Raw genomic sequence first — 25,307 nt, 5'->3', positions numbered from 1 at the left:
CAATGAAGAGCGACAGTGAAAAGGAGATTTTTTTTGTACTCACCGTAAAATCTCTCTCACAGCCTTCATTGGTAGACACTGCCAAGACCCTTCTTCCTTTTTTGTCCGAATATTCTTTTCCGGTTATTGTTTTCTTTATTCTTTTCTAGGGTCCTTTTGGACATATTTCTTTGTTGGCTTCTCCTACTGCTTTGTGACAAAACTGATAACCTAGTGTCAGTGCCTCCTAGTGGAAAGAGCATATACCCAATCAGTATCGGTGTACCCCAATGAAGGTTACGAGAGAGATTTTACAGGGAGTCCAAAAATATCTCCTTTTACTCAGTTTAACATAAAAGAATATCCTTAGAGACCTCCTCATTCAGGATCTTAAGGCTAAATGGTAATAAATTTGTGAGAGGGGGGATGGTGAAAGGCTTGCACACACCTCCAACAGTAAAACAAAGACCAAAAGTCCTTAAAGAAGAGCTAAGAAGAATGGCAAGTAATATTACAATCTCTCCCATGTGGGACAGATGAGAGCCCAGGTGGACATGTCTGCCACTCTTCCACCAGCCACCACCTACTTTACTGTTAACAATCCCAAGAAATGGAAAAAGATATGTATGAAACAGGAGGTGTGAGGCACAATACTGTGCTTCACATTACTGGGTCAGATAAATAGCAATATAGAAGGGTTGCGTAAGTAATTTAAACTTTGCATGTAGTTTAGAGCGATGCCTGGTGTGACATATCTGGTACGTCCGAAATAGTTGCTTTTAGTTTTCTAACTGCAGTACAAGATTGTCCTCGTATCTCTAGTTAGTTGAACATTGACAACTGGCTTTCTTTAACGTGTAAAAAATAACCTTCTGTCTTTTTACCAATCTGAATCACCGCCAGGTTCCACTATATGATCTCATCACTTGTTTGGAAATGGCTTTTATAATTATTATAGTTTATTTTTCTGCAATTAGGATATTAATTTGACTATTTTGTTTCTTTAAGGAATACCCCACATATACAATCCTTGGACAGAATCAGTTTCCACAATGTTATCCAAATCAAAACTTCACATCAGCAGCAACACCTGCTGGCACTGCAGAGAACAACATGGTGACATCAGATTTTCAAGAGAATAAAACTGGTTCAACATCCCCAGCACTGACAACTCAGAGACCAGTTTCTGGTTTGTATTTATTGTAATAATTTATGTCATTTTAATGTGGAGATGCAACATACTTGCTGATTCTACTTGTTCGTGGCTGTGGAAGAATATTTTGTTGACAACCTTTTATAGATTTTTATACATTGTGATATTTTTCTTACATGGCTGTATGGGTACTGCCTTTTTGCCTCCTTTATATCATTGGTATGCAGCATCACAGTTAGGGCACTATATGCGATAAATATAAAAGGTTTTTCACATTACGCCTTTACAAATTACTAGATGAAGCACAGGCACAAATTACTAGATCAAGCACTCCTCTGTGCTCTCTCCTGTCTGATAGCACTCCTCTGTGCTCTCTCGTCTGATAGTACTCCTCTGTGCTCTCTCCTGTCTGATAGCACTCCTCTGTGCTCTCTCCTGTCTGATAGCACTCCTCTGTGCTCTCTCCTGTCTGATAGCACTCCTCTGTGCTCTCTCCTGTCTGATAGCACTCCTCTGTGCTCTCTCCTGTCTGATAGCACTCCTCTGTGCTCTCTCCTTTCTGATAGCACTCCTCTGTGCTCTCTCCTGTCTGATAGCACTCCTCTGTGCTCTCTTGTGTGATAGTACTCCTCTGTGCTCTCTCCTGTCTGATAGCACTCCTCTGTGCTCTCTCCTGTCTGATAGCACTCCTCTGTGCTCTCTCCTGTCTGATAGCACTCCTCTGTGCTCTCTCCTTTCTGATAGCACTCCTCTGTGCTCTCTCCTGTCTGATAGCACTCCTCTGTGCTCTCTTGTGTGATAGTACTCCTCTGTGCTCTCTCCTGTCTGATAGTACTCCTCTGTGCTCTCTCCTGTCTGATAGTACTCCTCTGTGCTCTCTGCTGTCTGATAGCACTCATCTGTGCTCTCTCCTGTCTGATAGCACTCCTCTGTGCTCTCTTGTGTGATAGTACTCCTCTGTGCTCTCTTGTGTGATAGTACTCCTCTGTGCTCTCTCCTGTCTGATAGTACTCCTCTGTGCTCTCTCCTGTCTGATAGTACTCCTCTGTGCTCTCTCCTGTCTGATAGCACTCATCTGTGCTCTCTCCTGTCTGATAGCACTCCTCTGTGCTCTCTTGTCTGATAGCACTCCTCTGTGCTCTCTCCTGTCTGATAGTACTCATCTGTGCTCTCTCCTGTCTGATAGCACTCCTCTGTGCTCTCTTGTCTGATAGTACTCATCTGTGCTCTCTCCTGTCTGATAGCACTCCTCTGTGCTCTCTCCTGTCTGATAGCACTCATCTGTGCTCTCTCCTGTCCTATCAGACAGGAGAGCACAGAGGAGTTCTTGCCCACCCTCTGATAGGACTCCTCTGTGCTCTCTTCTGTCTGATGGGACAGGAGGGAGCACAGAGAACTCCTATCAGACAGGAGAGCACAGAGGAGTGCTAGCCCACCCTCAGGACTCCTCTGTGCTCTCTCCTGTCTGATAGGACAGGAGAGAGCACAGAGGAGTCCTATCTGAGGGTGGGCTAGCACTCCTCTGTGCTCTCCTGTCTCATAGGACTTCTCTGTGATCTCTCCTGTCTGATAGGACAGGAGAGAGCACAGAGGAGTACGATCAGACAGGAGAGAGCACAGAGGAGTGCTAGCCCACCCCCATTACTGGACTTTGTCAATGCCTGTGCTTCAGCTTGGACAAAGCCATGATTTTATAGGCCACAATTTCTATTAAAAATATATTAGAAAGGTTAATGTATATTAGAAAGATTAATGTTTTGCCAAGATGTACAACATATAGTTTGTGTATCGGATAATGCCCATTAAAGGTGTACTGGCTTTAAAGTGGTCTAAAGGAATCCAACATTAGGACCAGCAGCATTTTCTACACATGTTGGGTACCTGAATCTTAGGCTTTGCAAGTTCTAATTTATATTTTTTAGTTACTTCTTGATTTATATTAACGTATTTTTAGATTTATCTTTTCAGCTGGTAGACAGTAGAGCCTCCTAATCAATGTCCTCAGGTGACTAACCCTAGAAGCAGGATTTTGCAGCCTTATGTCCTATAAATGGACAGGTTGCTCAACATTCACAAAATAAAATTAAAAATAAACTACATGACTTAAATATTGTAGAATTATTTTACAGACACCTTGTTTAGGTAAGTCTAATAGATTGTTTGTTTGTTTTTTATGGTTTCTTATAGGAGATCCCATGTCTGGCCAGGCAATGATGAGAGCAATGAGCAGCAAAGAACCAGAAGAACAGACAAAGAGAAATGTAACGGTAAAAAATAGAGGGAAGGGTAGGAAAGCTGATGCCTCATCACCACAGCACAGTGATCTCGAGGTAAGTTAAGTTGTTACTGTAGCCTACACAGTTCCAGTATACTTCTTGCAAAAGGCTAATAGGAGATCCCAAGTAGAAATCCCTTCTAAAGGCCATGTGCAGCAGTAGTGTATATGGAGAGGGCTTTCCTGACTGAGCAACTCCTTTTTACATATTAAAGTGTACCTGTCAGATCTCACAAAAATGTTCCTCTGTACCTAATCTTGACCATGTAAATCTAATTTTTATGCCTCTAACCCCTATATTTATTATAAAAATACCTATTTTCATTGGCTCACAGTGTTAGAAATCCTCGCAGGGAAGGGGTATGTTCCTTTCTTGTAGTGGTGGGAGGTAATTGGTGTGTCTGCTCATGCAGCTTTGTCCATAGGTCATCTCTTGTCCATAACTCAAGGACAAACTGCTGCTGCTTCAGGACTATCTAGTTTCCCAGTAGGGATGGGGACCCCTAGTGGCAGGATTTTCAGGGGCTGTTTTCTTTATTAGATATACAAAATGTTTTAAACAACAATATTATAAAAGGTCTTTAATTTTCATCAGTAACGACATAAAAAAAATGTTTTTGGATCTGACAATGCCCATTTAAAACTTTTATAGTAAAGAAATTAACTGTATTAAAGAGGATTTCCCTTGACAAAAGTAAAAGTAACCAAAGGATAGGATGAGTGTTTGGTGTGGGGTCTAACTGTCAAGAACAGGGGTCATTTGAGCCTGACTAGGATAGCAGAAATTACTGAACTTTGTTAGGCGATCAGTGTTGAGAAGAAAACTCCTTTAGTGTTCGGTATATATGGCTTGTATAAGTCACAGGCATTATGTTTGCCTAATTTTTGCACTCTAGTCTCTGAAAAACTAACTAAAAGATGACTATTAACACCCCTCCTGCCCTTAAAAAAAAAAATAAAAATTAAAAAAAAAATCCGAGCTTCCAAGCCCATTTTCACCTTAAGGACCAGGACAATTTTATTTTTGCATTTTCGTTTTTTTCTCCTCGCCTTCTAAAATCTGTAACTCTTTCATATTTCCATCTACAGACCCATATAAGGGCTTGTTTTTTGCGTGACCAATTGTACTTTGTAATGAAACCTCTGATTTTACAAAATGTACAGCGAACCTAAAAAAATATATTTTTTTAGAGAGGAAATTTAAATGAAAACCACAATTTTGCATATTTTGGAGGGTTTCGTTTTCACACTGTACACTTTACGGTAAAAATGACGTGTTCTTTATTCTGTGGGTCATTATGATTAAAATGATACCCAAAGCTAGATACTTTTCTATTTTTGTACCGCTTAAAAAAAAATCTAAAACTTTTTGTACAAAATCAGTCATTTAAAATCGCCCTATTTTGATCACCTATGACTTTTTTTTCCATATATAGGGTGGTATGAGGGCTAATTTTTTGCGCCATCATCTGTGTACTTTTTATCGATATCACATTTGCATATATAAAACTTTTAGATAATTTTTTTTTCTTAAAAACAAATTTATTTGAATAAAATGTGACTAAAAAGCAGCATTTTTGGACTTTAAAAAAAAATAAAAATAAAAAAGTTATCGCCATTCACCGTACGGATCATTAACATATTTGTTTATTTAAAAAATTACGTTTTTTGGGGGGGGGGGGGGGGGGTCAGTGATCTTCTGCTCTGGTCTACTCGATCTCAGACCAGAGCAGGAGACGTCAGGAGATAGACTGAGGCAGGACAGGGGACCTCCGTCCACCATTACAGATCGGATCCCCGCGGCAGTGCTGCGGGCGATCCGATCATCTATTTTAATATACACACTGCCGCAGATGCCGTGAACTGTACTGATTGCAGCATCTGAGGGGGTTAATGGCGGACATCCGCGCGATCGCGGTCATACACAGGACGTAAATGTACGTCCTGGTGCGCTAAGTACTTCCGCTCTAGGAAGTACATTTATGTCCGTGGTTGTTAAGGGGTTAAAAAGCTCTTTATCATACCTTTTCATTGACAAGAGTGACTCTGTTTTAGGGAGAGCAGACACTACTGTCACGTACCGGCCACCTCGACCGGGCGTACGGACAAGTCCACACCTCTCGCAAAAGAGTGAGTGGACAAAAAGAACACAAAACCCAGCAGAATATCTACTCTAATATTCTACCTCTAAGCTGCCACCGTGGTACGTTCACTCTTGGCTCTCCTGAGCACGCTCTGCTCCCTTATGAACCAGTGAACCAGCTTAAACACACACTGTGTGTAGGTCCCCATGTCATCCCTGCACACGTGACCTCGGCTGTGACAGTAAAGGGGTACGCTGCTTCCACACTCGCTTTCACTCACACCTATCACAATAGGCCCTAAAAATGAGTTAGACACCCCAAAACCAGTCTACACGCCCACACACACATACGCTGCCACCAACTATCAGTAGGCCGATAGAACGCCTCCAATCATGCACAGATTCTCACACTATGCACTCTATGACACCAAAGCTATGGTAACGGCACGAGCCACACATACACTTATACATCTATATAAGGCTATAGGGCTATAGGTTCGTTAGAGCATACAAGGCTACGCATTAAAGTTATTGCTTTAATGTACATAAAGGGTACAGTACTTAGTTACAAAAAGAATTAAATAAACACACATACAAAATGTGCGAAACAGTTATAAAATAAAAGGGGAATAAAAATCAGAAGAGTTCCATACTTAACGTCGTTGAGTAAAGTCCTAATCCGTCCTTGGGGCCAAGGAAGAAAAATAGCGGCACAAGTCCATTCAGAATGGGCCCCAAACTTGTAACAATGTGCTGGGGTTAGAGCACCACTTTTATGGGGGCCGCAGAGGGTTGGGTTAGATCAGCCCACATCATCCCACTCCCAACCACCTCTCAAATACAGATTGATAGTTCATAAATCATAACTCCCATCATACACAACCGATGTGACATAGATGGCAGTACACTTATTGATACAGTGACATTATAACGCACATTTTGATAGGAGACATAATAGGGTTATGCATAGGTATAGGGTACATACAGCTTAGGGATACATACAGATTAACCCCTTAAGGACCGGGTTTTTTTCCGTTTTTGCATTTTCGTTTTTTGCTCCTTGCCTTTAAAAAATCATAACTCTTTCAATTTTGCACCTAAAAATCCATATGATGGCTTATTTTTTGCACCACCAATTCTACTTTGTAATGACGTCAGTCATTGTACCCAAAAATCTACGGTGAAACGGGAAACAAAATCATTGTGAGACAAAATTGAAAAAAAAAACGCCATTTTGTAACTTTTGGGGGCTTCCGTTTCTACGTAGTACATTTTTCGGTAAAAATGACACCTTACCTTTATTCTGTAGGTCCATATGATTAAAATGATACCCTACTTATACAGGTTTGAATTTGTCGCACTTCTGGAAAAAATCATAACTTCATGCAGAAAAATTTATACGTTTAAAATTGTCATCTTCTGACCCCTATAACTTTTTTATTTTTCCGTGTATGGGGCGGTATGAGGGCTCATTTTTTGCGCCGTGATCTGAAGTTTTTAACTGTACCATTTTTGCATTGATAGGACTTATTGATCGCTTTTTATTCATTTTTTCATGATATAAAATGTGACCAAAAATGCACTATTTTGGACTTTGGAATTTTTTTGCGCGCACGCCATTGACCGTGCGGTTTAATTAACGATATATTTTTATAATTCGGACATTTCCGCACGCGGCGATACCATTTATGTTTATTTTTATTTACACTGTGTTTTTTCTTTTATGGGAAAAGGGGGGTGATTCAAACTTTTAATAGGGAAGGGGTTAAATGATGTTTATTCACTTTTTTTTTGCACTTTTTTTTTGCAGTGTTATAGGTCCCATAGGGACCTATAACACTGCACACACTGATCTTTTACATTGATCACTGGTTTCTCATAAGAAACCAGTGATCGATGATTCTGCCGCATGACTGCTCATGCCTGGATCTCAGGCACTGAGCTGTCATTCGGCGATCGGACAGCGAGGAGGCAGGTAGGGGCCCTCCCGCTGTCCTGTCAGCTGTTCGGGATGCCGCGATTTCACCGCGGCTATCCCGAACAGCCCACTGAGCTAGCCGGCATGCTTTCGGTTTCACTTTAGACGCGGCGTTCAACTTTGAACGCCGCGTCTAAAGGGTTAATAGCGCGCGGCACAGCGATCAATGCCGCGCGCTATTAGCCACGGGTCCCGGCCGTTGTTAGAGGCCGGGCCCGAACCGCTATGACGCGGGGCCACGCCGTGGCCCCGCGTTATAGATCGGGAGTGGACACATGACGTTCCAGTACGTCATGTGTCCTTAAGGGGTTAATCCAGGGGTACAATGGGGTCATGTTTGGGGTCTACATAAAGCCTAATATTTGGGGATTGTGATTCTGGGGGATATATAACGATGGCTACTAAGGGGAGCCCTGAAACACATATTTCTAAAACTGGGACATATTTCACTATATGTAAGATGTAAACCGTTTGTTTACGTTGGCACCAACTGGCAGGATATGCGCGATTACCCCAATCAGCAAACAAGCTGTCTTGAGGCTCCTCACAGCTAGGTGTCAAGGGATATGTAAAGTAACCACCAACAGAATACAAAACAGTACAGGGGGTATACAGACAAAGGAAAATAATCAGAGGACCAGAGGATATATCCATTTCAAACAGGGTCCCAGACAGCCAGGAGACAGAGATTATCCACCATATTTTCCTAAAAATGATATCCTCAGCCTATATTCACTACACCTACTTTTTTCTAATCTTATACTAACTGAACATTTTTATAATACGTAAATATATAAATTGGTCCCCAAGACGTATTTTCTATTATTTTACTTTAGGCTTGGCCCCTAAAGCAACGTTTGATCTTGTGATGGTTGACAAAGTTGCACATCTTTGGTGAATTTCTTATTACTCTTGAACATGAAGTCATGCAATTTTTTGGCACCCATTAGATTTCACCATGGAAACCTAGCCTACATTGTTAAATGCAACATATCTCTGTGATAAGCTGCATTCATGACATCAGAGCTCTCCACACAGATGATATTAAATGGCATAATTTAGATTACATTAATACAATGCTCATACTTTAAAATGATTTATTTATATAGGTCCAGGATGTACTAAGTGCTGGTCTATATCATAATGTTGTGTTTTTTTTGTTGAATAATGTTCTGGTATGTCAGTTGTAATACTTTATATTGAGTATATACACCAGTCAGCCATAACGTTAAAGCCAATGACACCTGTCTGAGGTGTGGTATATTAGGCAGCAAGTGAAGTGTTGGAAGCCCAAAATTGGAAGTGTAAAGATCTAAGTGACTTTTGTAAGGGACAATTTTTGGCAGGTTGTTTCAACGTTATGGCTGAAATGTGTAATTGTAGATGGCTGACTTTTTATTTATTTATGGTTATGTGTTAACTAGAAGTTTGAGCTCATTGCTACCTGTCACTGGTCATCTACTTCTGTTGTTTTTCCTCCCATAGTTTTATTTTTGCCAGTATGACTGCTCTCCGACACTACAAAGCTTGTGTTGCATATATTTCTCTTTGTGTTTCCTCAGCGTGTGTTTTTGTGGGACTTGGATGAGACCATTATCATCTTTCACTCTCTGCTCACCGGTTCATATGCACAAAAGTATGGAAAGGTACAAACTCCAGGATCCATTTTTTTTTTTATGTAATCCTTTCTGCAATCCTGTGTTATTTAAAATAATTAAATTCAGTCTGAGAACAACTATGGAATAATTTTTATTAAAAGGGCAGATACATATGTAGGTTTAAAAAAAAAAAATAAATCTTTATTACTCGAATACACCTTACATGTGCTCTAAGCTAATAATATACAATGAGGTGAATTATTAAAAAGCATATACTTGCCCTTCACATCTAAAGCAGTTGGTGCCTTTTTTCTCTAACCTTTAAAGAAAAAACAGGACTTTTTAACATGATGACGAAATGATGTGAATCTAACCTTGGTCTTCATACTTAAAGTCGTAGAACTGTTGTAGTGAGTTCTCATTTATTTTGCCTATTTAATATTCAAGACAGGACAAGCTTCTGATTTGGCTTAAAATGTATATTTAAATGATTTTTCTTCATTTCAAGGAGATTGGTCATATGAATTGTTTGTGATATTGGCCATATTGCCATCTTCTTACCCAACATCAAACCCCTACTGAAGCAATATTATAGCAGATTACCAAAGCTAAATTAGGCTGTTTAAGTGGAAATGGGAAAGAAGGCATTGCAGATGACATGCTAAGTTCTCCCACGGGTGTCTATTCCACCCCTGGTTTTGGCCAATAACACTGACCGCCATGTGAATCCAGCCTAACAGATGAGGTTTAGGGGTGGGTTTAGGTGCAGTGAATTTGCAAGTCTGCAGCAAAATTACAGTTCACTACATGTTAAAGTTTGGAAAACCCCATCCACGTGAAGCTGGGGAAAAAATCCTTGCTGAAAATTGAACTTGCTGTGGATTTCAAAATCCACAACATGCTTATTGCGTTATAGATTTCAATATGTAATCCTTTCAATGTAACACATGCATTGCCACAAATTTACACTTGCCAAATGGCAGTTTTACTGATTCTTTTATGGGTACAGTTTTAGTGGTATAGGGGGGAAATTCATCAAAACTTGTCCATAGCCACCAATCAGATTGCTGCTTTAATTTTTCAAAAGGCCTCTGAAAAATAAAAGAAGTGATCTGATTGGTTGCTATGGGCAACTGGTCAACTTTTCCTCAGCACAGGTCTTCATGAATCTCCCCCCATTATGTTTGTGACCTGGCTTGACCACAGGCTTTAACTTGTAGCATTGTTCATACCTGTGACGCTGTGAGTTGTCAGTTAACTTGCAGTTGAGATAGGACTCAAACATAAAAAAAATAACATAAAAAAAGTCTGATTTTGAATTCAGGTGAAAGTGTTCACTTGTAGATAATTCCTTAAAATAAAATTACTTATTGGCAAAAGTTAGCGGATGAATCCTCTGTCACAAAATCCATATTATTCCAAACATTGTTTAAAGCAGTTATCCAGGATTAGAAAATAAGACATGACTACTTTCTTTCAGAAACTGCTTCACTCTTGTCCTCAGTTTGTGTTGCATTGCCGCACCGTTCTATTAGTTAATGGAGCCAAGTTGTAATACCACACAAACGGAGGTGTGGTTTCTGAAGAAGGGTAGAAGAACAAATAATGGGATATATATTTAGCAGTGAAATGGAAATCTGCTTAAATATCTTGAGCTATGGCACTTGAAAGAAAACATTGCCCCGACAAGAAAATCGATAGAAAAAAAAGGTGGAAAATATTATAAAACTCCTTTATATTAGACATCTAATACAGTGTGTTTCTAAAAGATTTTGGTTGTTCCAAGTCAGCTGTGTTTGAAGATGTGGTACTAGCATAAACATAATGGGAAAGTTACTTGATAAATTAAAAATGTGTCGCATCATAGGGTATGCCCTTGAATTTCTGATACGGATAGGCGCCGGACTTTTTAATTGAAAAAAATCCATCGAGTGATTCCATAATTTTATCTGCTTGATGTAAAAATAACGTATGTCGTTAATTCAAATAACTTCATTTATTTGCTGTATGCTTAATAAAGGCTGAATGTTCAGCAATTTATATATTTATTTTTTTGCCATATCTGTAGTAAACTCACAAAGTATAGCAGCTGACGACATAGTAACATAGTTCGTAAGGCTGAAAAAAGACCAGAGTCCATCTAGTTCAACCTATATCCCTAATGAGTCCCTACTGAGTTGAACACACACAGTAAGTGTGGCCATTGTTTGCCAGGGATTGTACTTATGCAGATATTGTAGGCCGTACATAGGATGGGTCCATAGCAGCTGCATGGTCTGTCCCTGAGAAAAGAGGCGGTAGGTCCACTCCTTTCTGCTACTGGGTGATTGCTCCACCACCACACAGGTTTCAGAGGATAAAAGGAACTCAAGGTTTTTCCATCCTTTTGTCTAGAAGGCAATGAGAGATCTTATCTGATTTTTATTTTGTCTACTCCAGTTGAATGGTTGGTTAAAACTGTGAATTCTATTTATTAAAACCTGTCCAGAGGAAAAGTTGCTCAGTTGCCCATAGCAACCAATCAGAACACATCTTTCATTTAGCAGAGGCCTTGTTAAAAATTAAAGAAGCAATCTGATTGGTTATGGGCAACTTTTCCTTTGCACAGGTTTTGATCTCCCTTAAATGTGAAGTTTATAGCTGCTGGAGAAAGTGCACTTAACTGAATATAACACTAGGTGAAAGCTAAAATCTGGGGGGATTACAGCAAGAAATGGGTTATATCACCAAGGTCTAAGCTGCTAACTACAAAAGGGATAGCTGCTTAGCACAGCACTGTAAACTGGCAATTCAGTGGAAGTGCGACCCCCCCTAGTGCCTGAAACTTGACATGTTTTTAGGTGGTAAGAAAGAAAGTGTGCCAGTAATGTTCACCAGAGCTGTATGGAGGAGGAACCGCAAACAATAAGAAAATAGTGTTCAGTGGACCACTTATTACTGAAGCCGTTTAAAACTTATCCCTGATTCTAGTAGATCCCATCAGTAAAAAAAGGTTTTGTTTGACGCATCGTTCATCTTAATGGGGATCTGTCAGGACAAGATAGTGTCAAATAGGCATGTATCCTGCAATACAACAGTCTCTGACACCTGATCTCTAGTAGGTTCCCTTTGAAGTGCTCTAATGGAGTGATGTGTAAGCTCCTAACTATAGTTGACAAAAATGTAAAAGCAGTAGCATTGTTGTAAACTGTATTCTCATGTTGGCATATCTTTTAAATAGGTAGGGGCTTGCTGTTATGAAATATGTATGTTTTATGAAACTGTTATTAAATGTATTCTCCTTAGGACCCCACATTGGTGGTAGGCTCGGGGTTGGCCATGGAAGAAATGATCTTTGAAGTGGCAGACACACATTTATTTTTCAATGATTTAGAGGTAAGAATCTGACAAAAAATGTTTTGCAATTATGTGTAGTGGTTTGTCATTTCTTTAACACCTTAACGACCTGCGCTGTATATAAATGGCGCGGTCGTATGGCAAGTCTATGAAGCAAGCTCCGGAACTGTACTCGCTGCATATCAGTTTTGTCCGATCAGCAGCCAGGACCTGCGGCTAATGCTGGACACCGATGATCGGGCTGATGCCCGCATTAACCCTTTAGACACCACGATCAAAGTTGGTTGTGGCATATAAAATGACTCAAATACATTCCCAGCAGCTCAGGGAAATCTGCGATGTCCTGATCAGCGGAGACTGCGGCGAGAGGGCCCTTACCTGCCTCCTTGCCGTCCGATTTGTTTTTCAAGGCTCTAGTCAACCATAAGCAGCCTGGAGCAATGGAGTAACGATAACACTGATCAGAGTGTGGCATAGCATTGAACAGTGTATGCCATCTGGCTGCATGTAATAGTTCCCTATGGGGACTAAAAAATAGTTAACAAATTTGATTGAACCCCTTCCCTAATAAAAGTTTGAATCACCCCCCTTTTCCCATTATAAAAAAATGTAAGCAAAAAATCTAAAAGTCCCATTAAAACAAAAATGGTACTGATTAAAACTACAGATCACAGCACAAAAAATTTAGCCCTCGCACATCCCCCGTATACAGAAAAATAACTTATAGGGGTCAGAAAAGGACATTTTTAAACATGCTAATTTTCCTACAAAAGGTATAATTTTTTAAAAGAAGAAAACAAAATAAAACCTATCTAATTTGGATATCACTGTAACCGTATGGACCTACAGAATAAAGATAATGTGCCATTTTTACAGATAATTGCTTTGTCTAGAATTTGAAGCCCCCAAAAGTGACAAAATGGAGTGTGTGTTTTTTTTATTGTAATTACAAAGTACTATTAGTGGCGCAAAAAAAGCCCTCATTTGGGTCTATAGGTGGAAAATTGAGAGTTATGATTTTTAGAAGGTGAGGTGGAAAAAGCAAAAGTACAAAGATGAAAAAAATAAATAAAAAAAAAGTCCTTCAGGGGTTAAGTAATTTTAACCCCTTAGGGACCAAACCCATTTTTAACTTAAAGGGGTAGTCCAGTGGTGAAAAATGTATCCCCTATCCTAAGGATAGGGGATAAGTTTGAGATCGCGGGGGGTCCGACCGCTGGGGCCCCCCGCGATCTCTCTGTACGGGGCCCCGGCTCTCCGCCGAGATAGGCCGACACGCCCCCTCAATACATCTCAATGGCAGAGCCGGAGATTGCCGAAGGCAGCGCTTCGGCTCTGCCATAGAGTTGTATGGAGGGGGCGTGTCGGCCGCCGCTTCGTGCGGAGGTCGACACGCCCCCTTCCCGCGGGCTGTCGGGGCTCCGTACAGGAGATCGAGGGGGGCCCCAGGGGTCGAACCCCCCGCGATCTGCAACTTATCCCCTATCCTTAAGATAGGGGATAAGTTGTAAACCACTGAGTCACCACTGGACTACTCCTTTAAGGACCAGTTTTTACACTTTCGTTTTCCTCTTTCCCCTTCTAAAAATCATAACTCTTTCAATTTTGCACCTACAGACCCACATGAGGGCTTTTTTTTTGTGTCACAAAATGTACTTTGTAATGACACCAATCATTTAATAACAAAATCTGTGGCAAAACTAAAAAAAATATATTTGTGGAGTAAAATAGCAAAAAAAAAATTTTTTTTTTTTTTTTTTTAAACTTTTGGGGGCTTCTGTTTCTATGTAGTACCCTTTGCGGTAAAAATAACACCTTATCTTTATTCTTTAGGTCCATATGGTCACAAGGATACTACAGATGAGCGAAGTTAGTGATTCGATTTGTCATGAACTTCTCGGCTCGGCGTTTGCTGACTTTAGCCTTCATAAATGAGTTCAGCTTTCAGGTGCTCCGGTGGGCTGGAGACTCTCTCCTAGGACTGTATCCACCTTTTCCAGCTCACCGGAGCACCTGAAAGCTGAACTCATTTATGCAGGCTAAAGTCAGCAACCGAATCACTGTAACTTCACTCCTCTCTAAAGGATACCAAATTATGTAGGTTTTATTTTACTACTTAAAAAAAAATAACTACATGCACCAAAATTTAGTATGTTTAAATTTGTCATCTTCTGACCCCTATAACTTTTATTTTTCTGCATGAGGGCTAATTTTTTGTGCCGTGATCTGGTTTTTATCGGTACCATTTTAATTTGATGGGACATTTTGATCACTTCATATACCATAAAAAAGTAATAAAAAGCAATAAAAAATACAGTTTTGTACTTTGATGTTTTTTACGTGTACGCCATCGACCATGCTGTTTAACTAACCATATATTTTAATAGTTCGGACATTTACACATGCGGCAGTAACACATATGATTGTTTATTTTTGATTACTAATTAAAAAAATAATAATCATAATGTTGTAAAGGGGTTAATTCACTTTTCTCTATCGGCTCCATTGGGGGACACAGACCATGGGTGTATGCTGCTGTCACTAGGAGGTTTGACACTATGGCAACAAAAAAAGTCGGCTCCTCCCAGCAGGATATACCCGCCTCCAGGCCCTGAGCTACTCAGTTTTAGCTTAGTGTCTTAAGGAGGTGGACATGGTCTGGAATTCTCCAGACCAGGTCTTATGTTTTATTATTTTCCTAGTTGGGGATGTGTTAGTTAGTCAGGAACTGCGGCTCAATGTTTCCCCATTGCGATTTAGGGGGCACAGACATTGCGTATATGTGCTGTTAACCCCCTCTCGCCAACGGTCAGCGCCTGGGGTTGTACCTCATGGGTCCAGGTTCCCCTATTCCCTGCTCGCCTCGCTGGAGACTGGAGAGTTCAAGGCCTCTGGTCTCCCCGGGAAGCCCTTCTTCCGATAAACATCTTGGAACTGTGGGCGATTCTTCTTTGTCTTCTACATTGGGAGTCCCTGCTTCAGACCCGCCCTGTCCGCATCCAGTCGGACAACGCAACGGCCGTAGCTTACATCAATCGGCAGGGCGGCACTCTCAGCTCGGCAGCCATGGCCGAGGTGACAAAGATTCTCATCTGGGCGGAACACAAGGTTCCGGCCATTTCAGCGATTCACATTCCGGGTGTGCTCAACTGAGAAACGAACTTCCTCAGGCGGTCCTCAGCCGACCCAGGCGAATGGTCTCTACATCCGGAGGTCTTGCGACCTCTGGGGCATTGTAGACATGGACCTCTTCGCGTCTCGGCACAATCGGAAGATTCTTCCATTTGTGTCAAAGTCCCGGGACCCCCTGGCTCTAGCCGTGGATGCCCTGGTGATTCCTTGGGCGGGGTTTGCCCTGCCCTATCTATTCCCTCCCCTTCCACTCCTTCCTAGGGTTCTGAAGAAGCTCAAAGCAGAAGGTGTTCCCGCCATACTGGTAGCTCCAGATTGGCCCCGAAGGACGTGGTACACCGACGTAGTCAGGCTCCTGGACGACGCTCCATTGCGCCTTCCCCTTCGTCCGGACCTGCTGTCTCAGGGTCCTCTTTGCCACCCCAATTTACAGTCGCTGCATTTGACGGCGTAGCGGTTAAGACCGCAAACTGGATGTGGTTCGGGCTGTTGGGTTCTACCTCTCTATCACCTCTTCCTTTCGTCAATGCGATTCCTTTTTTGTCCTTACGGAAGGTCGTCGTAAGGGACAACCTGCTTCAAAGGCCACCATTTCTCTGTGGATCCGGTCTGCCATTTCGGAAGCCTATCGCTGTAGGGGGAGGATCCCTCCCTTCAGGGTTTTGGCTCATTCTGCCCGTTCTGTTGGTGCATCCTGGGATCTCCAGAACAAAGCATCGGCCTCGCAGATTTGCAAAGCGGCTACCTGGTCGTCTTTGCACACTTTCTCGAGGTTCTACCGGGTTCTTACCTTCGCATCGGCTGATGCTAGTCTGGGCCATAAAGTGCTGCAGGCGGCAGTGGAACAGCCGTCTGCCTGACTGATTCTCTGCCCACCCAAGGGACGGCTTTGGTACATCCCATGGCCTGTGTCCCCCAATGGAGCCTATAGAGAAAAGGAGAATTTTTTTTATGCTTACTGTAAAATCTCTTTCTCGAAGGATCCATTGGGGGACACAGCTCCCGCCCCTTTTGGGTTCCTCTTTTGTTTTCTGTCCGAGGGTGTGTTCAGTTATACTTTTTCTTCTGGTTCTCGGACAGTTCGTGTTTTTCCTTGACCTGTCTGTCCTCTCCTATTGCTCTGGAACTAAAACTGATTAGCTCAGGGCCTGGAGGCAGGTATATCCTGCTGGGAGGAGCCGACTTTTTTTGTTGCCATAGAGTCAAACCTCCTAGTGACAGCAGCATACACCCATGGTCTGTGTCCCCCAATGTATCTTTCGAGAGAGAGATTTTACGGTAAGCATAAAAAATCTCCTTTTTTTTAACTTTTTTTTTTATTTTACTATGCAATCTTGCAATTGCATCCGCAGTCCAGTCCCGTAGATACCCGTTGTATCAACCTCTATTACTAATAGCTGACTTTGCCCATTGGAGGCAGGGCCTGGCATACCCAGCATGACTGGTCCTGCCTCCATTGCACAAATCCAGCAATTAGCAATGGAGGCTGACAAACGGTTATCTCTGAACTGGACTGCGGAGTGATAAACTGGAAAACAACAAGTTATCTGCACTATATCCCAATATCCCAGTGTATTGGGTTTAGTGTGGTGAAGAAGCTGTCCGTTTCCCTTTATATGTTAAAAACAGGAATCAGTCTGGTATAATCTGTTCAGGGACCAAACATAGACCATATGAAAAAATAAATAAAAAAAAAGTGAATGGCCCCAAACATTTTACATTTTTTCATGTGATATTTTACAAAGGAAACAAACGTTATAACATTATTGAATAACTTTGTATCACTAGGAGTGTGATCAGGTTCATGTGGAAGATGTGGCATCCGATGACAATGGTCAAGATTTAAGGTGGGTGTATTTATATATATTTTTTTTAAACCAGTCAATTGACTAATGTTTTCAGAATTTGTAAAAGGTTAAACATGATTTAGTGCAAATTTGGTGGATTTTTAGCGTTTGTATATTACTTAGCCTCATCCTAAAATTCTGTTTTTTGTGGCAAATTTAGTCACTGCAACACCACACAAAAAGGAGGCAAGTTAATTATTTCTGTGAGCTAAATTCATTTTGTAACACAGAGATAAGGAACAACAGGGTAGGCAGCCTTATGCTTCCTTTTTATAAAGGTATCTTTTTTTCTTTTCTTTCCTTTTTTTTTTTTCTTTTGTAACAATAAAAGATCCTTTTAAAGGGGTTTTCCACTCTCCAGTATTTGGAACATTTAGTTCCGAACGCTGAGTGCGCACGCTGCAGGAGTTGGCCACGCCCCCTCGTGGCATCAGGCCACGTCCTTCAATGCAAGTCTATGGAAGGGGCGTGACGGTAGACATGCCCTGTCCCATAGACTTGCATTGAGGGGCGTGGCCGACAGCTGCAGCGTGCACACAACTTCTGGAACTAAATGTTCTGAACACTGGCCAGTGGCGTAACCTTTGAAAAGGATGAAAAACATGATGTAAATAGAACCTTTTGTTAGTTATCCAAAACTAGAAAGCTGATTTCTTCAAAATATTGCACCACATTTGTCTGCAGGTGTGGTTTTGCAGGTCAGTGAATGGAGCCAGGTTGTAATACCACACACAACCTGCGGACAGGTGTGGTGCTGTTTTCAGAAGAAATTAGCTTTGGTTTTTTTGTTTTTTCTATTGCTGGATAACCAGTTTGATTTAACTAGATGAGCAGGCATTCCATTGCATCTTGTTTAAGCGTAACTTTTCTCTAATCTGTAGCTTATATTGATTTTGTTGTGGATTTAAATCCACCCCACAGATTAATTTCCTCAACTTCTAATTGTGCAGATTTTTTACTACACCATGTGGATGAAATTTCTTCAAATCTGTCATGTCACTGGTACAATATTGTGATATGGAATTTCACCATTGGTATTTCAAGTGAAAAATCTACAACCATGTAGCTGTACTCAAAGGAGCACAAGGCACAGCTGACTGGATCCTCAGTGGGATAAAGTGCTCTTTCATTTGTTCCTCCTCACCACCTAGTTCAATTCAGACCTCGAACAAGTGCACTGTTTATATTAGCTTCTGGGACAACAGATCGTAGTTGCTATGATTTGTTGAAGCCCATTAGCGAAAATTAACAGGAAAAAAAAAAGAAAACATACTTAACAAGCCACAGTCCACTGAAGCTCCTGAAGGCCTCTGTCCAATCCACCTACCTTCACACTTCTTCCTTTTTCTGAGACAAGCGCTTTGAGCAGGACCTGCCAACTCAGCAAATCTGGGGCGTTGCAATGTCCCGTCTGGGATTTCACCATCCGTTTCCAATGCAGACTTAGACCTTGGCCATGTTTAATATTCATATAAAGTACAGTAATATCTTTTGTGACTAGTAGCATTCTGTTTTCACATGCAATATCATGAGTTACAATTAAGTTATTTAACCCCATAAGGACACATGACGTACTGGAACGTCATGTGTCCGCTCCCGATCTATAACGCGGGGCCACGGCGGCATTGATCGCGGTGCCGCGCGCTATTAACCCTACAGTGAAACTGAAACCATGCCGGTTAGCTCAGTGGGCTGTTCGGGATAGCCGCGGTGAAATCGCGGCATCCCGAACAGCTTACAGGACAGCAGGAGGGTCCCTACCTGCCTCCTCGTTGTCCGATTGCCGAATGACTGCTCAGTGCCTGAGATCCAGGCATGAGCAGTCAAGCGGCAGAATCATCGATCACTGGTTTCCTATGAGAAACCAGTGATCAGCATAGAAGATCAGTGTGTGCAGTGTTATAGGTCCCTATGGGAGCTATAACATTGCAAAAAAAAAGTGGAAAAAAAAGTAAATACCATTTAACCCCTTCCCTATTAAAAGTTTGAATCACCCCCCTTTTCCCATAAAAAAAAAGTGTAAATAAAAATAAACATATGTGGTATCGCCGCGTGCGGAAATGTCCGAATTATAAAAATATATAGTTAATTAAACCGCACGGTCAATGGTGTGCACGCAAAAAAATTCCAAAGTCCAAAATTGTGCGATTAATAAGTCCTATCAATGCAAAAATGATACCGTTAAAAACTTATGATCACGGCGCAAAAAATGAGCCCTCATACCGCCCCATACACGGAAAAATAAAAAAGTTATAGGGGTCAGAAGATGACAATTTTAAACGTATAAATTTTCCTGCATGTAGTTATGATTTTTCCAGAAGTACGACAAAATCAAACCTATATAAGTAGCGTATCATTGTAACCGTATGGACCTACAGAATAAAGATAAGGTGTCATTTTTACCGAAAAATGTACTACTTAGAAACGGAAGCCCCCAAAAGTTACAAAACAGCGTTTTTTTTTTCAATTTTGTCTCACAATGATTTTATTTTTCCGTTTCACCGTAGATTTTTGGGCACAATGACTGACGTCATTACAAAGTAAAATTTGTGGCGCAAAAAATAAGCAATCATACGGATTTTTAGGTGCAAAATTGAAAGAGTTATGATTTTTTAAAGGCAAGGAGCAAAAAATGAAAATGCAAAAACGGAAAAAACCCCGGTCCTTAAGGGGTTAAGTACATATTCTTGAAAAAAGAAGTCCAGATAATGGGAGAGGTTACTGGTGCAATCTGTTCACTGCTGAAATGATGGGAGGCCTGGCAGACACATCATTTTTTTTTTATCCAATAAATAAATGGTAAACTTGACTGCATATCAAATAATATCTTTATTGAAATCACACAACAGAAAAAACAAATAAAATCACATAAAAAGCACAAAGAACATGGCAAGAAAATAGTACCCACAGGATAATGATAGAATCTGCTGGCTGGAGAAAAGTTTTTCTCCTGGGAAAAATATAAATGGTATAGAGGGTAAAGTACCAAATGCAAAAAAAAAAAAAAAAAAACCCAGCAAAGGCCAGATGAAGCACTAAACTGTGCAAAACGGCTACTGTTGCCTGCTGTACCCCCCGCACATCATCCCTCTCCTGTAACGTCCGATATGAGTATTAATAAATTATAAAGAAGACCGGTGAGTTGCCGAATCTTCACATATCTACCATAGTCCAGAGTGGTCTCTAAATATACCCTGCAGTATCCAGACCACGTTCTTGCAATTGAATTACAATTCCCCCTCTCTTATCTGCTGGTCTGATGCCTAAATCTATATTTTAAAGTTGTTTTAGTGCTTATACCATCTACTACAAGTTTGGGGAGCTACCACGCCTTCAAAAGACTGTTCCCCTCAAAATGATACTCCTGAGCTAAACCATTGCTACAAGCCAGGATAGATCTAAGGAGTTATATATTAAGTATATCTGAAGTTCATTTAGATAAAAAAAAAGTTTTGTTCAATAATTAAATAGCTTTTCTTGGATTACAGTAACTACAGCTTTACCACAGATGGATTTAATGGTTCTGCAGTAAACCGGAATCATCCCTCCAGCACTGGGGTACAAGGTGGAATGGATTGGATGAGAAAGCTGGCATTTCGCTATCGAAAAGTCATTGAGGTGTATGAGAAATACAAAAGCAATGTCAGTGGTGAGTAATTGACTGTGGCAGCAAATGACTGGATTTCTTACACTCTGTGTTACTATTTGTACAACTAGTTTTGTTCACATGGCATTCAAAGCTATTATTCTAATGTCACCGCCCATAGTACTTTGCCCTAATATGCATTATTGTGCTGCTGCAGTAAGACTATACAAAACTCTGTGGTAAGACTGGTTTATTAGTGTTTGATAAGCGCTGACACAGAATCTGTGCCTTTGAACTCTTTTAAAGGGATATTCCCATCACATTGATGGTATATCTCCAGGATAATCCATCAATCATCATATGATCAGTGGGTCTCTAACCTTTGGAACCCCCATTGATTGTAGGAATTAAAGGGGTACTCCAAAGGAAAATGAAGAATTTTTTTTTTACTTTCAAATCAACTGGTGACAGAAAGTTAAACAGATTTATAAATTACTTCTATTCAATATTAATGCTTCCAGTACTTAGCAGCTGCTGTATGTATCTAGGTTGTGTAGTTCTTTCCAGTATGACCACAGTGCTCTCTGTTGACAACTCTGTCTGTGTCAGGAACTGTTCAGAACAGGAGAAAATCCTCATAGCAAACCTCCCCTGCTCTGGACAGTTCCTGACATGGACAGAGGTGACAGCAAAGAGCACGGTGGTCACACTGGAGAGAACTACACAACTTTCTCTTTAGATTACAGCAACCAAGTATTTGAAGTCTTAAGATTATTAAATAGGAGTAATTTACAAATCTGTTCAGACATTTGTTTTCCATCGGAGTACCCCGTTTCCTGCACGGCTGGACGGGCAGAACCACCATTTTGCAGGAAAAAACAGTCTAGAGCCCCCACAGTGTGGAATCAATACTTCTGCCTCTTCATCCAATAACCCAGTCCCCCGAGGCCCCACAGTTTAGCCCCCACCATTTAATGGCATGAGATGGCTAAACTATTGGGCATGAGCAAGAATGTATCATATTTGGGAAATTTTTATAACGGTCTCTTGATGACATTTACATAAATGACTTCCTTTCATGTCTGTAGAACTATCAAAACTCAGAGATTTCCATTTTGATGTTTTATTTTCTTGGTCTAGAAGTTATCCACTCAGGTCACTACTCTACTGTAGCCATTATGAATTCCTAAGTAACTATATCTGAAGAACTGTACAATTCACTTCATAAGGCTGGTGTGAAGTTATTTATATATTTATTTCTGTTACTTACAGCACTACTAGGCCCACAGCGCCGCGATTCTCTCCAGAGGCTGAGAGCTGATATAGAGACTTTAACAGACGGCTGGTTAGGAACTGCATTAAAATGTTTACTACTTATCCAGTCAAGGTAAACACTGATAAATGTTTGTACCATTTGCTGATTTTATAGAATGTATTTTCCACTGAACCTGTTACTAGTTTCATGCTGACCCCTAACTCTGTTTCTCTTTGAAACATTGTGCAATATAAAAGGAATCGTCAGCTGTCATGAGCCAGACTGACTCACTAGGTAGTTCCACTGGCCTCTCCCCTGCCTACCTACCTTGCATGATACATCGCTCTCTGTGTAGGGATAGTAAGAGAGTAATCAATTACTGCTGGCCTGGTGGGGACTGTCCCAGTGACTCAGAGCTGTCCGGTTCTTGATTCAGGCAACATGAAATGACTGACACAGGTTCAGGGTTTTTTTTTCCCTCGCATGATTGTCATTTAAACATTTTATGGTAGGTAACTCTGGTTTCCTCCTAGGGTAATGTATACTAATGTGTGGATCCGTTCATGGATTCCTCTGGTCACTTACTAAGAGCTAGCAGACTCCTTGTTTTGTCTTTGCAGAAAGAACTGTGTTAACGTGTTGATCACAACTACACAACTAGTACCCGCACTTGCTAAAGTTCTACTCTACGGCTTGGGGGAAATTTTTCCAATTGATAACATATACAGCGCTACAAAAATAGGTAACATTCTTATTATGTCTGCATCCTATACAAAAACTGTCTTGTAAGTGTGATGTTGGTGTGAACATGACTAAGACCAGTGACCACTTATGTTTACATGTAAAAAAATCATCAGAAGCTAATGACAACCTATGACAATTACTCATTTTATGGATAGAGAAGCTTGTTAATAAAGCTTAATGGATAGTGATTCCATGATGATACAACTCCTGTATGAATTGTCATTGTCTAAATAAATAAATATATGTGTGTGTGTGTGTATATGTTATATATTTGTGTGTGTACAGTGCAAAGTATTCGGCCCCCTTGAACTTTTCGCCCTTTTGCCACATTTCAGGCTTCAAACACAAAGATATAAAACTGTGATTTATTTTTTTTTTTGTGAAGAATCAACAACAAGTGGGACACAATCATGAAGTGGAACGAAATTTATTGGATATTTCAAACTTTTTTGACAAATAAAAAACTGAAAAATTGGGCGTTCAAAATTATTCAGCCCCCTTAAGTTAATACTTTGTAGCGCCAACTTTTGCTGCGATTACAGCTGTAAGTCGCTTGGGATATGTCTCTATCAGTTTTGCACATCGAGAGACTGAAATTATTGCTCATTCCTCCTTGCAAAACAGCTCGAGCTCAGTGAGGTTGGATGGAGAGCGTTTGTGAACAGCAGTTTTCAGTTCTTTCCACAAATTCTCGATTGGATTCAGGTCTGGACTTTGACTTGGCCATTCTAACACCTGGATATGTTTTTTTGTGAACCATTCCATTGTAGATTTTGCTTTATGTGTTGGATCATTGTCTTGTTGGAAGACAAATCTCAGTCCCAGTCTCAGGTCTTTTGCAGACTCCATGAGGTTTTCTTCCAGAATGGTCCTGTCCCTGCTGAAGAAAAGCAGGCCCAAACCATGATGCTACCACCACCATGTTTGACGGTGGGGATGGTGTGTTCAGGGTGATGAGCTGTGTTGCTTTTACGCCAAACATAACGTTTTGCATTGTTTCCAAAAAGTTTGATTTTGGTTTCATCTAACCAGAGCACCTTCTTCCAAATGTTTGGTGTGTCTCCCAGGTGGCTTGTGGCAAACTTTAAATAACACTTTTTATGGATATCTTTAAGAAATGGCTCTTCTTCTTGCCACTCTTCCATAAAGGCCAGATTTGTGCAGTATACGACTGATTGCTGTCCTATGGACAGAGTCTCCCACCTCAGCTGTAGATCTCTGCAGTTCATCCAGAGTGATCATGGGCCTCTTGGCTGCATCTCTGATCATTCTTCTCCTTGTATGAGCTGAACGTTTAGAGGGACGGCCAGCTCTTCGTAGATTTGCAGTGGTCTGATACTCCTTCCATTTCAATATTATCGCTTGCACAGTGCTCCTTGGGATGTTTAAATCTTGGGAAATCTTTTTGTATCCAATTCCAGCTTTAAACTTCTCCACAACAGTATCTCGGACCTGCCTGGTGTGTTCCTTGTTCTTCATGATGCTCTCTGTGCTTTAAACGAACCTCTGAGATTATCAAAGTGGAGGTGCATTTATACGGAGACTTGATTACACACAGGTGGATTCTATTTATCATCATTAGTCTCTTAGGTTAACATTGGATCATTCAGAGATCCTCAGTGAACTTCTGGAGAGAGTTTGCTGCACTGAAAGTAAAGGGGCTGAATAATTTTGCACGCCCAATTTTTCAGTTTTATATTTAACAAAGTTTGAAATATCCAAAGAATTTCGTTCCACTTCATTACTGTGTCCCACTTGTTGTTGATTATTCACCAAAAAGTACAGCTTTTATATCTTTATGTTTGAAGCCTGAAATGTGGCAAAACATCAAAGTTCAAGGGGGCCGAATACTTTCACTATGTACTGTGTGTGTGTATGTTTGTGTGTGTGTGTATATAATTTTTTTTAATAATTTATTTGATGATGACATCCTCAATATTGGTATTGCATGCATATCTATTAATATCTGTCCTTACTTTCAGGGAAGGAGAGTTGCTTTGAAAGAATAGTGACAAGATTTGGCAAGAAGGTTACTTATGTGGTTATTGGAGATGGCCGGGATGAAGAACTGGCTGCCAAACAGGTACAAGAATAATTTTTTTTCAGCTGTTTTCTGAACTTGCCACCATATTTTATATAGTGAGTGGTTCTCAACTAGTTAAGTCATCTAATAAATTGGTACATTAATGACTATTACTAATATACATTTTTAATAAAGCAGTGTTGTTTCATGACTCGCTCTGCTCTCCTTGGTTCAGGTGAAGTGAATTACATCATCATGGGGTTCTATGGTGATCCTGTTTCAGTTCACCTGAGCTTCCATAGGTTCTTGTAACCGTAA

At 40.7% G+C, this 25,307-nt stretch overlaps 1 protein-coding gene across 3 annotated transcripts in view; it reads left to right on the top strand.

Annotated features, from left to right (window-relative positions):
* The window catches only part of EYA3 (EYA transcriptional coactivator and phosphatase 3), a 55,669-nt gene that overhangs the window by 26,997 nt on the left and 3,365 nt on the right, over nt 1–25,307 (top strand). For 2 of the 3 annotated variants that reach the window (XM_056557295.1, XM_056557294.1), the window contains exons 8-16: nt 988–1,168; nt 3,320–3,462; nt 9,031–9,114; nt 12,352–12,441; nt 17,323–17,381; nt 20,870–21,030; nt 22,240–22,354; nt 22,843–22,964; nt 24,949–25,049. In XM_056557295.1, coding sequence (XP_056413270.1) covers nt 988–1,168; nt 3,320–3,462; nt 9,031–9,114; nt 12,352–12,441; nt 17,323–17,381; nt 20,870–21,030; nt 22,240–22,354; nt 22,843–22,964; nt 24,949–25,049 — 1,056 coding nt within the window. The remainder of the gene's footprint in view (nt 1–987; nt 1,169–3,319; nt 3,463–9,030; nt 9,115–12,351; nt 12,442–17,322; nt 17,382–20,869; nt 21,031–22,239; nt 22,355–22,842; nt 22,965–24,948; nt 25,050–25,307) is intronic. The other variant, XM_056557296.1, reaches the window with a different exon arrangement.

The sequence above is a fragment of the Hyla sarda genome, chromosome 2 (assembly GCF_029499605.1).
Source record: "Hyla sarda isolate aHylSar1 chromosome 2, aHylSar1.hap1, whole genome shotgun sequence".
Lineage (NCBI taxonomy): Eukaryota > Metazoa > Chordata > Amphibia > Anura > Hylidae > Hyla > Hyla sarda.
Note: the sequence above shows the minus strand (reverse complement) of the source record. Positions and strands in the feature narration are given on the sequence as shown.